Source organism: Chenopodium album, chromosome 22 (genome assembly GCF_948465745.1).
Source record: "Chenopodium album chromosome 22, dcCheAlbu1.1, whole genome shotgun sequence".
Classification (NCBI taxonomy): Eukaryota; Viridiplantae; Streptophyta; class Magnoliopsida; order Caryophyllales; family Amaranthaceae; genus Chenopodium; species Chenopodium album.
The window spans coordinates 26,308,490-26,325,827 of NC_137855.1; the positions used below are offsets into that span (position 1 = coordinate 26,308,490).

At 38.0% G+C, this 17,338-nt stretch overlaps 1 protein-coding gene across 1 annotated transcript; it reads left to right on the forward strand.

Annotated features, from left to right (window-relative positions):
• Positions 1 to 7,898: 7,898 nt before the first annotated feature.
• On the forward strand, positions 7,899 to 17,335 carry LOC145605800 (protease Do-like 1, chloroplastic). Its single transcript, XM_081661865.1, has 8 exons — positions 7,899 to 8,403; positions 11,155 to 11,277; positions 11,859 to 12,030; positions 14,538 to 14,575; positions 16,148 to 16,346; positions 16,544 to 16,696; positions 16,827 to 16,961; positions 17,041 to 17,335. Exons 1-8 carry the CDS (start codon positions 7,967 to 7,969, stop codon positions 17,116 to 17,118), a joined length of 1,335 nt encoding a protein of 444 aa, XP_081517991.1. The 5' UTR covers positions 7,899 to 7,966; the 3' UTR covers positions 17,119 to 17,335.
• The last annotated feature ends 3 nt before the right edge of the window (positions 17,336 to 17,338 follow it).

Sequence of the window (17,338 nt, forward strand, 5' to 3'; positions counted from 1 at the left end):
CCGTCTGACCTGAAAAGTCTTTAGAGAGACTAAGGATTACGAAATGCCGGATGTCCTAAGACATCAGTCGGAATTTCACCAAAGTTCTTACTTAGGTTTTTTGAATTTTAAATTAAGCACTCTCCTATTAGGGCAAACACTTTGCGTAATGGCTATACTCTATACCCAGACGGTTGTTTACCGCTTGGGGAAGAGGCTGGAATGCTTGCTTAGTGGCCGAAAATGTACTTGGTTTGGGGCAATCACCATTGTGATTGATTGGCTTACAAACGTCTCATACTCTTTAAAGTATCAAAAGTTTTTAAGCCAATCAATCAATTTCGGATGAAACCAACCACACAGCCGTCCGGGGCAACGACAGCTGGATTGGTACCTGCCGCATGTTTTTCATAAGTTAGGCAAAATATCAAGTATGTATGATATATGCAAAATGCAAAATTGAAAAAACAAACGCAAATATAAAACCGACTGAGTCGGTATACTTCATAAATTTGATTGGCACAAGGCCAATTAGCATTGTTAACCGGAATAACATTCGGTGTAAAGAAAAAAGAAAAAATTGTCAACCCGACCCCTTAGTCGGTAAAAGATACAAGATACTCGGCATACAAGCCGGAAAGAAAAGCAAAATGGCATATTGCCGCTAAAAGAATAAGAGTGGCTAATTCACTCTTGGAGGGGTGGCTGCTCCGGCTGGTCCTGCATTGAGGGGAGGTTTCCTGTCTCTTTTGCAGCTGCTTAAGGCTGGCTTCCTTGATCCTCCTGGTTCTCTGCCTGCTCCCCCTCGTCATCAGAGACTTCATATCCTGCTTAGCTGCCCAAACCTTGAAATGTGGCGGCGCTGCCTCCCCCAGAACTTGGGCATCATACGCCACTGAGGCGTAATTTATAGACTTCGAAGTCTACTTTTAGGTAGAGGAGATCCCAGGTCATCTACAGGCGGGCCTTGTTGTCTCGCTCATTTTCCTGGATTAGCCGGGCTTCCTCCTTGGAAATTTCTTCCCGCTGCTGGTTCTTCAGTTTAACCATTTCCAACCCTAACCGGCTGACATCCGCCCGGAGCTTGGTATTCTCTTTATCAACATTCTCCAACGCCTTGAGATCTGATTGAGCTTCCTTTAATTTTTGCTCAAGTTCGTCGGCCTGGGTGTTTGCGGCTTCGTTAGATGCCGTCAGGGTATGAATCAGCTCCTCCTGTTTCAAATCCACTACTTTAATCTTAATTTCTGTCATATAATTAGCATATTCAGCAGAGTTGAGATTTTGAGTGGCCCTTCGTTTGGCGTCATTTACCTCTTCCTGTTTCCGCCTGTAGGGGCCCTAGAGCCCATCCACTCTCAGCATAACCTAAAAGGGGTCAGCTGGAAAATTTAGTACTTGATAAAACAAAGTAAAACTTACAAGTGTTGAGAATGAGATCAACTTACCTCCGCCAGCTGGCCCATTATCCGGTGAAAATCCACCACCTACAGATCAGGCACTGAATTCTTCTCAGTCCGGGTGAGGGTCCTCACCATCCTCTTGGCGAAGGTCAGGAAGTCAGGTGACCCGGAGGTAGCATTTGCACCAAAAGAAGTACTTGGTGAGAGAGATGCAGCATAGGAGGCATTCATCCGTTGCCGGCTGCTTACTGAGCCTCCAGAAGGGTCGACCTTAGTCTTGACTCGCATGAAGTCAAGAGGATAAGGAATTTCAGTTCGAACCTTACCTTGAGTTTGGGGCAATGGGGTTTCTCCCTCCCCAGTCGATGCAGCACTGGCTGCAGCATTGAGTGGCTCGCCACTCTTTGATGCCTTAGAGGCATCCAGCAGTTTCTTCCCCGAGCACTCTGAGCTTTCAATCAAAGCCCTCATTACAGAGGGGGACTTGCCACCAGTCGTGGGATGATCTGGTTTGGCAGAAGAAGTTGACTGGGAGGGGGCTTTCCTTGTGGCCTTGGCAGCCGGGGTTTTTCGCAGCTCATCTCCCGGTCTTGTTATGTGTTTGGAGAAGGAGCGAGGAATGATCTTACTGGCGCCCTTCAAAGGAAAAATCAAAAGTCAGCAGCCGGCAAGAATACTTAATGGAATTGAAAGAAATTAAGGCAGGACAAGCGGTCTTATCCCGCCTTTCTTGGCCTCGATGGCTGCATTTTTGGTAAGCAGCTGTTCCTTGCGAAGTAGTGCAGCAAATTTGGCCGGGGTCTTCTCCGGGTCAACCATCTTAAAGGCTTCAGCTGCAAGAAGCAAGCGGGATGTAAGTCAAAGCAATAAAAGATTAAGCATAAAAACAAAGACAGCAAATATGTCGAATGTAAAGTTGATCCACCATTAGGAAACATGTGGCTTAGCCCACAGGCGAACAGGAATATTTCATCCTTGAAAAAGTCCGGATGGGGGATCCAATTCTTTGGCACAATAATCTGAGTCCCATCCCCAAGGGCTCAGTTGTGGTTTCGAAAAAACCCAAGTCCATTATTTGCCTCCGGGCCCTTGAAGAGAGCTCAGGAAGGGCGCACTTTCTACCCAGGAGAGCCGGTTCTTTATTGTACCGGCGCAGTGTCCGGTTGTGACTTAGTGTGGGGGAGGAAACCAAATAAATCTTTTCCCTCCACCCGGACCATTTGGACACCTTGTCCAAAGTTATTTGATATTGGGGCAGGGTAGTAAGAGTATACCATGCCCCATGACTGCCTGGGGCCCTGCTTAGGTAATGCATGTGAGCAAAGGCCGAGAAGATGGGGTCTATGTTCTGGAACTCACAGGCGGCAATATAGCTCAATATATTCCCCTATGAATTTGGAGTTAGTTGCCAGACGCCTAGATCGTACCCCTTGAGGATTTTTGTTATCCCTGTATGAGGGGGAACCGGAGGCCGGCTACTATCACTACCTCGAAGCAAACAAAATAGTTGTTTGCATTGTCGATGTTATCTCCCCAGGCCATAAAGGCTTCCGCAGGAGGAACAGTAATATACCACCCTTCTCCAAAAGGGTGATTTTGTTTAAAAGCTTTGAAGCCGCTCTTCAAAAAAGCTCTATCACCCGGAAGCATTCTTATCTTCCTTGGGTTAGGGCAAGCAGTGGTCTTAGCCGGCTGTTGATAGTCAGTAGCGAAATTTTCTTGTTCAGAGCTAGAAGCCTCTGACCCTGATCTCTCGGCGGCCTCCTCGCCGCTTGCTCCCCTCACTTCGGTGTTATTTGGGGAAGAGGGGTTGCCAGCTAAGGAACCTTCTTGCTCATCCGGACCATCATAGTCCTCATTCCTAGTAACCTCTTCCGCGGGCACTTTCCTAGCGCGCCGTGGTGTGGGCTTAATAGCCGTTTGTTTAACTCTTGCCATTGTGTCCTGCATAGACACAAAGAGGGAGGAATTCGGGGATGAGCAAAGTAGTTCCGACTGTCTAGAAAGGGCACCCCCGGTTCTAGACTCAGCCGTACCAGGATACTGGCTAAATGTCTTAGGCAGTGTCGTGTGTGTGGATGGAGAGTCCATTTTTATTTTTGAAAACAAATATATACAGACAGAGATCTTGAAAAAAGGAAAATACGCAACCGGGATTAGAGCACCTATCTTTAAAATTTCTCTTTCTCTCTCTAGAAAATCTAAATGGTGAAAATAGTGAGAGGAGAGAGGGAGGGGTAAATCCCTATTTATACACGGGTGAAACGGGGGCATCCCCATTAAATCTAGCCGTTTTTACTATTCATCCCTCCTGGGGTGACGCGTGTCACAGGCGCCACATGGCCTGCCACGACCCTTGTGAGGGGCAAATGTTTGGGTATTTTTACCCTAGACACGTCGACCAATGAGGGAACACCACGTGTTAGAGGCTGGCAAGTCATCTCTGACCATTCCCCAACTGACACGTGGCAATCCCAGATATCTCCTCTGAGTTGCGGCCGTCAAAGGCCCAATTCCCCAAATCCGCTCTTTTGTGGCGCAGCCCACCTGCCCTAGGTCAGAATGACCTAGTGGAGGGCACTTTTCCCCATGACCCTATAAATAGGGAGATATTTCCCCATTTTGGGGACATTCACAATCATTTATTACACCCCATTTCTCTCATATTAAAAAATATCTGAGCTTGGAATCCAAGCAGATCCCCACCTAAATTTCCGCGCTTTTTACCTTTCTTCAAGTTACTAACTTGATTGTAGGAGGCGAAGCTTCACCCACCCGGAGTCTCCGTTATTTTTGCAGGTACAGATCTAGTCGGACCATTCTTGAGTTGTAACTCTTCCAAGGGACAAAAACACCCAAAACAACATTTACAATCTCAACCAACGTATTTTAATGTTTTAAATATCACATAATAATATATATTCCATCCATTTATTAAGTAAATTAGAGATAGTATAATTCATTTATTTTTCACAAGATTAGAATATAAATACATATGAGGTAAAAAAAAATGACATGTGAGGCAATCCTCGGATCACACACTAGGTATACAAACACTCGAACATAATTATCAAATTACAGAAGTACACAAATTAGCAACTTAGTTAAGAAATGAAAACTTGGAAAACTGATACTGCCCCCTCCCCCTCGGAATTTTTTTTTTTTGAAATTTAGTAAAAAATAGATAAGAAAGGATCATACTACGTATATCTACCAAAAAAAAGGAAAACTATGCCATAAAACCTTGTGTGTTATATGATTTTTCTATGTAATTTTACCCTACTTCCTCGGGTAATCCTATATTTGCAAAATTCATTAATTAGGATAGATAACGTAACTCCGTTAATATTTTTCATTTTTTTCTCTTCAATCTCACTAGTTGAAACATACTCTGTTTAATGTTGGATACAAGCAATATACTATGTTTAATGATAAAAAAAAAATTCATTGAACTGAAAATTTAAGTGAGTCGTTAATATAAAAAAAAAAATATAATGAATATAGTTGATTGCTAAACTAGGTAAACAATGCTTGGTGCATTTAGGTAGCCAACCCCCTTTTCTGTTGGCTTTTCTACATAAACAATAACATCCATTAATGAAATTATGAAAACAACAAAATTAGCTGAAGACCCCAAAACCAAACTCGATGATGAACAACCTTTTATTGCCATTATTGTTTGGGTCGAGTATTTACTCTCGAGAGTGCTAAAAGTCCATATTCAATCAAACACATTCAACAAATCAGTTAACAGATCCATCTAAACATTTAGTCAAACACAGTTCAACCTGGATTTCAGCCCATCCCCTTTTTAATCCATTTCGTTTTATTTATTAATTAAGCTCGATTAGTTGATATTAAAACCCTAAACCTAAAATTGAAAGGAATGGTGTCCTTCGAACAAGTGTATTATTCTGATAGAGGGTTCGGAATTATTAGAAAGCTAATTATTCAGTGAGGTCAAGTGATCGGAATGCCTAGGTGGAGGCCGCTTTCAATCAATAATATTAATGTATAATTAATATTCCAGCTTAATCTTGACTGAACCTTTCAAGTCACACCCAAGCAACTGACGATCCAGCACGACGAATTAATTCGGAAGGAATTATCGAGTCGCTCGAGTAATTAATATTTAGACGTGAGGAATCGAGCTAAGAGCGTCGAAACCAAGCGTCGCAAGTTGAGTCGAAATAATAAAAGACGAGACGGTAAAATCACTAATTAATCAACAATTTATCAAAATACCCTTAGCATCGGAATGCCCCAAGCAAACCGAGTGCTAGGGGCATATGGTATAGCCAAGGTGGCTAGCATGCGCACCATGCCGAGCCAAGGCTGGCTGGTGCGTGCTAGCGCACCATTGCTAGCACTGCTGCTGGCGCATGGCTAGCAAGCATCCTTAGCATGCGCAAGCAGCAACAACATCAAGCTAGCAGCGTGGAGGCCAGCATGCGAATGGTGCGGCATGGCACGCCACGCCTAGCAGCAAGCTTGCTGGGCTGGCGCGCAAGCATGCTCGCTGCTAGACCAAGCCGCATGTAGCTAGCGCCCAGCAGCAGGCCTAGCCCAGGGACCAAGCGCCAGCAAGGTAGCTTGGGCGCCAAGGCTTGGCCTGTCATGTGGCAGTTGGCCATTGGAGCCGAGCATTGTGAGGGGAGGTTTTTTGGGAAGCCTTGGGGATCAATTCCCCCCCCCCTCCCTTGTGGTCCTTACCTAAACTCTCCTCATGGAATGCCACTTGTTGATTAATTAGTTGTTGGCTATTTAATTTTTATTTTTGATTAATAAATAATAGGAGAATATTGATTTTACCAACTCTTCCACATTAATGGAAGAGAGGATTTCACTCATGAGTTTCCCTATAAATATCACTCTTAGGATTTTGGGTAATCTCATGAGTAAGAGTTAGAAGACATCTCCACTTGAGAGAAAACCTTTAAACTCATAATTACTCGGGTAGTCTTTTTTGGTTAGACTAGGCTAACATCCAAGTAGTAGACCTAGTTGGGGTCGTGTTGCGAGTGGATACCGTCAGAGGTTATCGCCCGTTGCGAGACTTAAGCTTTCTCAAGTAAGAGCTCGGAGGACGAGCGAAGCACGCTACAAGGGTAATTCTATCTTTCCTTATTCTTGTTAATTATGTTTTTGATTATATTAATTGTGAGTTTGTTCTTGGCTCGGGTTTTATTTCCGCAGTAAGTCGGACTCATTAAAACCCAACAGCGGTATCAGAGCCTTACTCATTTATTTTTATAATCATAATTTTTCAAGGTGTTTTATGGCTTTATTTTTCTGGTCTTATATTGCTAATTAGATAAGTAGCTTGGATTTATTAATTTTAATCCCGTTTTTATGCGATTTTTGGCCCTAAATCCATATTTTCGCCTAAAAATAGTGAATTTTGTGTGGAAAAGGCGCTCTGAAAATGTTTTTTTTTTCCTTTTAGGAGTGTAATTTAGGCCAAAATCTGACCAAAAATGCCTTTTTCGAGGGATTTTTCATTTTAACCAAAAATATTAAGTCTTTCTAACTTTGAATCTTAATGACATATTTGGTTATCTTAATGTAGAAAGTTTATCTTAATACCTTGGATTTTAATACATTAAGATAATCAAATATGCCATTAGCAATATATCTTAAAAATAGAAAGTATATCATATTTGGTTTAGGAATTCAAGGTCTAATTAGCGATATATTAAAAGGCCTTCTTAAGAGAGTCTATGTGCCACGTAGACTCCTTCATTACGCTACATCATCCACTCAAGTTTTTGTTACGCAATGTCACCCACTCAACGCCACGTGCCTCTTCCTTTTTTATGTTTCTCATTGCATGTCATGTACTTATTTTTTTTTTTCGAGGGATTTTTCATTTTAATGAAAAATATTAAGTCTTTCTAACCTTGAATCTTAATGACATATTTGGTTATCTTAATGTAGAAAGTTTATCTTAATACCTTGGATTTTAATACATTAAGATAATCAAATATGCCATTAGCAATATATCTTAAAATTAGAAAGTATATCATATTTGGTTTAGGAATTCAAGGTCTAATTAGCAATATATTAAAAGGCCTTCTTAAGAAAGTCTATGTGCCACGTAAACTCCTTCATTACGCCACATCATCCGCTCAAGTTTTTGTTACACAATGTCACTCACTTAACGCCACGTGTCTCTTCCTTTTATATGTTTCTCATTGCATGTCATGTACTTATTTTTATTTTTTTAAAAAAAATGTTTTTCATAAGATTTGAACATGCAACCTTTATGTGATGTAGAGGTTTGGGCATCTTACCACTAACTTATGTGATATTTATGTTACCCTTTATTACAAAATATTAATATGTATAACAAAATTATCATCAAGAAAAAAATGTAATATTTTGAGGCATCACCCGGGCCCCAAATACTAGTTTTTAACTAATTTCTGGTGTTATTTCGCAAAATATCCTTAAAAAATATAAAAAAATCCTCCATATTGCCGAAGTTACAAGAAGATCAATGATGACCACAAGTCCAAAAGAAGCAAGCAGCTTCCCCAGCAAACAAATTAAGAAAAACAATCTCCAGAAGGCACTTGTCATCAATGCAAGGGATGGCAGCTACAACTACGATTGCCTATTCCTCTTTCACTTCAACCATCTCTCGCTCCTTCTCCAGAAATCAAACCACCAAGAACACTACCACTAGCAACAGCAGTACCAGTAACAGCAACAATATCATTCCCTTCAAAACTCGGGTTGATCGAATTCCAAAGATAATTAGTGAATCCCAATTATCATTCTTCTCAACCAAGCAAGATTCAACCTCCTGTAAATCCGCAATTGCCTCAACATTGGATTCCCTCTTTGTGGTATGCACTTCATTGGCTTTGTCATTCTCACTGATTGTGGCCGATGTTGACCCGGCATTGGCGTTTGTCGTCAGCACGCCACGGAAATTGCAAACCGATGAGCTCGCTACTGTTCGTCTTTTCCAAGAGAATACACCCTCTGTTGTTTACATCACCAATCTGGCTACTAAGTATGCTTTAATTTTGCTTTTTTTTTTTTTTTATTAAAGAAAATATTTGATGGTTAATTGGAAATTCATGAACAATTACATTTTGAGCAAGTTTCTAATATTGATTGTTTTGATACAAGGAAATCTAAAAAATTTGTTTCAGCTATTGCTAATTAGTTCGCCTAGATTTTGGGTATTTTGAAAATAGAACAAAGGAAGTAAATTATATGTGTGTCAAACTTAACTTGAACTTAGAAGCAATAATCTCAAGTGCATTTATCATGTTATTGGATTACTACTGCATTATGTTATTGGACTCTCTTCATTTGGCATATTTGGACGCTTAATACTTGGGCACTTCTAAAATATATAGTTAGTTTACTTGTTTCTTTTATCATGTTTGTCAATTCATAACTTTAACCGTAATATTGTCTAATTACAGTAAAATAAAAAGTTGGTAGATTGAAAATTCACATTGATAGGAATCCAACAATATCTCATATGATTTTTTTTTCCTTGTCTATAAACCATGAAGGCTAGTATAGAAGGTTCGTGATTATTGTAAGTAGTCAAAACAGATCAACTAATTTGGAATAGAGAAATTAAAAATTAGTGGACACTTGAACACATGTTTATGTCGGACATGAGTACTCAAATCCGAGTAGCTTAGATACCAGTCATACCACGTACCTATGATTTTTACTTGAATGAAGCATCTTAATTTATGGTCACTAGTCACAAGCTTTCTTTGAAGATGCTTCTATTTTATCTTAGTTTTTTTTTCCTTCCTATTATTCAAATGTTGTTTGATTTGTTAAGCATTTTTTAACTTCGTAGGATCACCATGTTCTATTGACATGAACAAATCTTCAACAGTTCCAAAAAAATTTATGTTCAAAATGTAGATTGTAAATGTAGCTACCATGCACCCCACTTGTTTGTATCATCATTATTGAATGACCCATTAGTTGATGATTCTTCACGATTTCGCCACCGTGTTCATTAATATGTTGAATTTGGTCAGTTCCATCATGTTTCCTCTTTTCATAAATTTTCCAAAGTTCCCTAATCAATTAAACTTAAGTTTAATTTATTGAAACTAAGAGGATGTGGAGACACTTAAGTCTTTGGATACGTGGTCAGAGGGTTTTCGGTGAAAACTGGTTTTTACAACCAGATGGAATGCGTTTAGGGTTTTTATCTGGTTATTTTTATGGCATAAGTATTTGTGGGTTTGTTCTCTAAGGAGAGTAGTAGAAAGATTTTATTTTTAGTGCTGAGTTAGATGAAATTTTGGGATGACGATGGGGGCACACTTTCTAGGTAGATGAAATTTTGTTACATTCTTGGCAGGCTGTGTGGTTTGGGGTCATGTTATCAGATACCATGGGGTTTTGTTAGGTTGTATCCTAGGAGGCTTTTTTTTTTATTTATTTTTATTTTTTCATATCTGTTTTGTTTCCTCTTTCTTTGGGGTGAATCAGGGAAGTGTTATATACTGATTTTCTGGTTTGTACATTTTGATGAATAAAAGTAAATTTGAAGATGAAAGCTTGAAAATTTGATTGATAATGACAAAAGAACTTGTGAATGATAAAATTATAAGCTTGAGGCTATACTCTCTTGATAACTTTAGGTTATCACTCTTTCTTAGTAAGTTGAGGTTACAATTGTCTCTAATTCCATATCACAAATCTCATGCCTTCTACTGCTATACTACTACTTACATAAACAAGCAAGCTACACTAGACGACAAGATAACCTGATATTAATTAACTTTGTCACTATTCTACAGAGTATCAAACCAGCTGTTACTCCTCCCCAGAGTGTTTCATTGATGAGTTTTGTTCAATAGTGCCTTGCTGTCTCTGATTCCCATTACACTTAAGTGGCAGCCCATTGCGTCTATCACAGGAAGGGTGACTCTTATTAGGTCTTACTTGTCATCTTTTAGTTTTATTCGGGACTTTCTTTGGTTGGGGGTTGTGTTGAAGAAGAATTATCGTTTCTTTCAATTTTGTCTGCTGGTCGAGGTCTTGAGAAAGCTAAAAGGGTTAGGATTCGGCAAAGTAGTGCCTAAGATAATAGTGTCTACTAAAATTGAGTTAGTAGATATGGACATTAATTGGTTACAGGAGTTTGTATTGTTGAAGTTGTGCTAAGGGTTGAAAGACTTGAAACCATTGTCAACTACATTAAGTCTATTTTTTGATGTAGGTACCTCAAATCTTTTTTCATAGTTTTCTGGAGTCACTTTGGAGTTCTAGTTTATTCTGCATTAAATTCAACCCCATTATAGGCACATAGTCTCTTAAATGGAGCTTAGCTTTATACTTTAAAATTCTGTAAAACATATGGTTTTCATTAAAAATCTCACTGTTGCTTTATTGGTTCAAACCATCTTATCATGGTGACAATGATTTTTGTACAGTTGAAGAGATAGCTACAGCAAGTTGTATCCCAATCGCAAAACCAAGAAAGTTTCCATTAAAGTCACTGATCCAAAATTCTGTTTGAAGCCCCTTGAAGTCTTGTAGAATTAATCAATTAATGAAATTGCTGAACATTTATTGTTTTAGTTACTTCTTTAGACAACCCACAATCTGAATAATAAAAGTGTGCTGACCATTTAAATGCAATACCAAATCACCTTTAAATGTAGGTTTAATTTCCATCTATCAATATAACAATTGCATGAGCTTACATTGGGTTTAGTTTTCTGGGTTGTAAAAATTTGATGGTTATGAATTTTGTATTGACTTGTGAAAATAGACAGGATGCGTTTACATTGGATGTGTTAGAGGTTCCTCAGGGGTCTGGATCAGGCTTTATTTGGGATACAGAAGGTCACATAGTCACCAATTATCACGTGATTCGTGGTGCTTCTGATCTCAGGTTTGTTGTTCAATTCTGTTGTGCAATGTTTCCTGTTATGTCACAGCCCTGCTGACCATTTTTTGGATTCTTTTGTCTTCTATCATTTAAAAGTACTATCTGATATTCTAAAGTTGATGCTGCTATGAGTGCTATGTCTTCATCCCAGTAGCAGTCCTAAATTTTCTACTTTTTTCCAATATCAAATTTCAGATCCTGCATAATTATTGTGAGAGAGAGGGAGTATGTTCTTTGGATGTACTATGTATATGTAGGTGTTACTTTTTAAAATATCAAGCTGGAGAATATTGAAATCTTTATTAATATAGAAACATTGAGTGGATGAGGGTTATGGAAATCCCAATCCCTCAGCCCACAGCCACTCCCCCCAAAGCAAAGTTGAGTGAAGGGTCACATGTCACATTCTCATTGGCTACTTTATATGACAACATCCCTTCGACCGGTGTCTTCTTCCCCTACTTAAGCTCTGTGCTTGCTTGAATTCTGGAGGTGTGAAGGGCTAGCTTGCTGTGAATACTTTGATATCATTTTCAGGTGATGCATAAATTTTTTAGAATTAAAATGTTGTTAGTGATTTACAGGGTCACTCTTGCTGACCAATCTACTTACGAGGCCAAAGTTGTTGGGTATGACCAAGACAAAGATGTTGCTGTTTTGCGCATTGATGTACCTAAAGATAAATTGAGACCAGTACCTATTGGTGTCTCTGCAGACTTGCTTGTTGGTCAGAAAGTCTTTGCTATTGGGAACCCAGTAAGTTTGTTTTTCCTTCTTTTAATATAGGAAAACTTTGTAAGTTATGTGACCTATTATGCAGCAAAAAGCCAAAAATTGCTGGTCTTGCCTGTTAGGTTGTTAACATTTCTTTCATGATTGAGAGGGCTTTTGATGACATTTACTCATCTCTGTTTTGCTAGATAGTTTAGTTTCAAACTTGTCATATATTGAATTGGTGATAGGCTTTTAAATATTCTACAATCTTGTATGTTTTACCAAATAATCTCCCTCCATTCCTGTAGTATACAAGAAATGATTATATGCTGCAACTATAAACAACGGTAATGACAAAATTAATACAGAGCAAACAATAAAGTAAATAAATTTATAAAGTAAAAACTTGTTTTAAATTTCAACTCTGCATTTTATCCCTTTATATATATATATATATATATATATATATATATATATATATATATATATATATAGAGACTTAGGGTCAAATGAGAAGGGCCTTAAGATGAGAAGGATGAGAAGTGATCCAATGCGTACAAATAAAATGATCTAATGGCCCATATTGCATGTTTCATTAATGGCAAATCTGTAAATAACATAAAAACTTCTTTTCTCCAATTTCCTTCTCTTTCCCTTATTCCTTTCCCTCTTCTTCTTCGATATTCATCAATCTTCCATTTTCTTTTTCTCTGCTCACAAGATCTAAAAGAAAAAAAAAAAAAATTCCCCTAATTTTTTCTCTCTCATCCCTATTCATCTCTTTTCCCCATCTTTTCATTTTATCTCTCCTCCATGATCATCTCATTTCTCACTTTTGTTCACATATTTAAAAAAAAATAAAAAAATATATCTATCCATGACTTCAGTTTGTGAGTCGTGGACAATAGCTAGAAAATAAGACATTAAAGCAAAGAGTGAAATTTAATTATGCAAAATTTTTAAGCTATATGTGCATTATTCTTGTAAAAAATGTGCATATTTAAGTATTAGGTGCATAATTGTTAACGAATATGTGCATATGGAGCTCTTTATTAAAGATGCATATTTTAATTACTGGGTTTGTAGCTCATAACCACAATTACTTCATTATCTCTTAAATTTGAAATTAATTAGAACTTCAATATAATATGGTTTAATGGAGGAGTGAGAAAGAGTTTTGCGGGGAAGAAGGAAAACAAAAGTTTAAATGAATGTGCATTATTTTATAATTAAATGTGCATAATTTTTGTATTAAATGTGCATTTTACACGGGTGAAATATGAATCGATAGATCATTTGTACGATCAAGATTCCTTCTCATTCTTCTTATATTAAGATCCTTCTCATTGGATCAATATATATATATATATATATATATATATATATATATATATATATAAACCCACTTTTTGCGGACTCCTAGGCAAAACTTCTTAAAGAAGGTTATTGAAAATTAGGAGGAGAGAGAAGGGATAATTAACCTTAATTAAAAAAAAAAACACCACCACTCACGACTGCTACCCCATGAACCACCAACACCCATGCAACCCCACAAACCACCAACACCATCGCAACCCCACGAACTTCCAACACCCACACCACCACCGAAACCCACCACGAAACCCACCGAACCCTAGACCAGCGAAACCCAGACCACCGAACCCAAGGCCCAAGACCAGCGAAACCCACCACGATGGCCACCACGAAACCCACGGCCCCAGACCGAAACCCACGACCCCAGATCGTCGATACCCACCAGCCACCACGATGGCCACCACGAAACCCACGAACTCAAACCACCGAAATGGCGACGGAAATGGCGAGGAGATCTGGGGTCTGGCCGCGGTTGGGTCTGGTTGGAGAATGGCGCGCCGATCTGGGGTGTGGTCGGAGAATCGTGTGGGCGATTTGGGGTCTGGTCGGAGTATAGTTGGTGCTCCGGGCTCGTCTGGCGGGCTGGTGGTAGGGGCGGCGAAGTGGCTGAGGTATGGTGGGGCTGGTGTTCTGGGCTAGTGGTAGGGGGGCAAAGTGGTTGAGATATGGTGGTAATTAGTGGGTAAGTATGTGTAATTATAAGATGTTAAACAAAGTTAAAAAAATAAAGTAAGGGTAAGGTAGTCATTTTACTGATTAAAATTTACTAAAAATGAAAAGAAAAAATTTTGTTGCAGATAAGAGAGCACCCATTTATGGTAAATGTTGCAAATAATCGTGGGCGGAGGGAGTATATATATATATATATATATATATAGATGGTCACTTGTCTTAGTTGTCTATAATCTCATTAGATTAAAGTTGTGCCCTTTATATGCTTAATCATAAGGGCTGCAAATTTTATAGATAACTGTTCCAAATAATCCAGACATGGCTCTTATTAATCGTAAATATCTGTTAAATAGCCCTTTATCTAAGATTCCTAAAATACTCTGCAGATAGGTCTCACAAAAGTTAATGTCAGCTTACATAATCTATTAATATTTTATGAGTAAATATGTTATTATGAATTACATTTGTTCACTAATATCTGTATATTTAATGAATATATGCAGTTTGGACTTGACCATACGCTGACAACAGGTGTTATAAGGTAAATAAAACTTTCATTGAATAGCTCAAAGGTTTGGGCTTGGCTTTGGGGAAGGTAGATAAGTAAGAAATGATTCCTATCAATGGATATTCTTCCTTACCTGCTGAGAGTTTGTTTTTGTGGTGTAATTACCAGCTATAGTGTAAATTATACTCTGTACTTTCTATTAAAGTTAAGATGTCACTCATCATATACTTCTATTAGTGACCAAGCATAAAATTTATCGATGTTTATTACGTCAATGCTGTTTTGTATAGGATTATTTTCTTCATGTGAAAAGTAAACCTCTAAGATGGCTAACGCCTAGTAACATTTGTTTTGAAATACGTACTCTTTTTAAAGCCTATTCATATTGAGATTATTGTTGTTATTTTGTAAGAAATAATTATATCAGCTAATGTTTATAACCCTTATGTTCTTACATAATAACCATAAAAGGTGCCAATATTATCTTCAACTTGGCTTTATTATGCATATTAACAAAACAATTAGTAACACCAAGAAAATTAATACAAAGATTGCAAATCTGATGTGAAACAATCCGAAAAAGGAAAAAGAGAAAAAAAAAAAAAACTCATATTCTTACGTGTTGTTTGTTTGGCAAAGGAATTAATTTCCTATGGCCTTTGTATTTCATGGGAATTAAAATCCCACATACAACTTCCTAGGAATTAACTAAACTTGTTTGATTGTTATATGGGTATTTACAAATCATGGGAATTTTGAGTTACCAAGGGGGACCTTGGTAATTAAATTCCCATGTTTTGTGGGAATTGGAAATTCCCATGATTTTACACTTCTAATATTCTCCACTTTTATGGTCTAAAACAAGTTCCTTATTTTCAAATTCATGGGAATTTTCAATTCCTTCTGTTTTTGAGTGTAACCAAACAACCCCTTATTTCTTAAGCTTAACTACTCCCTAGAGACCTCTTAGGTTTCTAAAGGATTGTGGTGCAATTGTTGGACTCAAAATCTTCCTGAAAAGGGTTTATTTATTTATTTATTTTATTTTTTTTTGTGGTTTTAAAAAATTGCCAAGCAACCTTACGTATACAATAATTCACCTTGTAATATTTGAGATTTAAATGAAATTTTATAGTTTTAAAGGTATAGAGTGAATTTTCTAGACTATTAGGGTACCTCATACATAATTAAAACCATGGGTAGATTAGACAAAGCATGGACCAAGTATAAAAAATGGTTGTAGTTGTAAACAGGTAGTATATTTAACATAATTGTAAGCATATGGTCCAAAACTCTAGAATCATAAATTGATGAAGTTATAGTGTAAACTTTATCAATTCTTGCTGCTATAAAAGTGTGCTTCCATTGTATTTGATTGTTATCTTGATTGCAACCTGAGCTACTACTTAATCCGTCTGGCCAAATACAACTGCAATTCAATGAACCTAAAATGTTTATTTCTCTTTCTTGCTAAAATCATAAGTTTTTACTTTTTATGCTATTACTAAAAACCTGTACGCTGCAGTATTATGTCGCGCTTTAGAGATATCATTTTGGAAGCTAAAAAGGCTACTTGTGTGACCACTTTCTATGTGTTTTATGTAGTGGGCTCAGAAGGGAAATCAGCTCTGCTGCAACAGGACGTCCAATTCAGGATGTTATACAGACTGATGCTGCTATAAATCCTGGTAACAGTGGAGGTCCACTTCTAGATAGTTCTGGCAATCTCATCGGGATAAATACTGCTATATACTCTCCTTCTGGTGCATCTTCGGGTGTTGGTTTTTCAATACCTGTTGATACTGTAGGTTTTCAACTCTGCCTTTGTCAAGATCTGGAGGGGTTTTTTTGGGGGTGGGGGCGGGGGGGCATTGCTTGAAATCTCATCACCTGTGTCAATATATTCTTTCAATTTATCTTTCTTCCTTTAGATATTAGTTACCTTTTCTCTGTAGGTGGATATAGAAAAGGATGACATATCTTTTGATATTTAATTTTCAGGTTGGTGGCATCGTAGATCAGCTTGTGAAATATGGGAAAGTTACAAGACCGATCCTGGGGATTAAATTCGCCCCAGATCAATCAGTGGAGCAACTAGGAGTTAGTGGAGTGCTTGTGCTAGATGCTCCACCAGAAGGTCCTGCTGGCAAAGCGGTATGTTTCTGATAATTGTTAACTTACACTGATAAATACCGTTGTGCTTCAAGCATTCCACTTGAGCTGCTGAAAGACGGTTGCATTTTATTTGTGGAATTTGACTTAAATTGTTCTTATGTTACTACAGGGCCTTCTATCTACAAAACGTGATGCCTATGGACGACTTATACTAGGGGATATAATAACATCAGTGAATGGCAAGAAAGTTACTAATGGTAGCGATTTGTACAGAATACTTGACACCTGCAAAGTAGGGGATAAGGTATGCTTCTAATATGGTCACCCTATATTGAATCCTCATCTATTATATTCTAGCACGGACTTATTGTTTCATCTTTTAGGTGACTGTGGAAGTTTTACGAGGTGATCACCAAGAGAAAATACCTGTTATCCTCGAACCAAAACCCGATGAGTCATAGTTAATTTTAGGATTTCCTTGTATAATGTATGCCATGTAAATTTGGGAAATGGCCATTTGGTGGTAATACTAATAACCATTGCATAATGTATGTCATGTACTGGCCGTTGGTGGTAATTGATACGCACGAGTGGAAAGCCAAGCAATTCTTGTATAGAATTATTGTATAAATTTCTATTACTCAAGTTAATATAGGGTCTTGCAATACAGTGCGGCAATCC

Coding starts and splice junctions, on each gene's coding strand:
- LOC145605800 (XM_081661865.1), top strand. CDS start 7,967: ATGCAAGGGATGGCAGCTACAACTACGATTGCCTATTCCTCTTTCACT. Junction 11,278..11,858: donor CGTGGTGCTTCTGATCTCAG/GTTTGTTGTTCA, acceptor AGTGATTTACAG/GGTCACTCTTGCTGACCAAT. Junction 16,347..16,543: donor TTTCAATACCTGTTGATACT/GTAGGTTTTCAA, acceptor TTTAATTTTCAG/GTTGGTGGCATCGTAGATCA.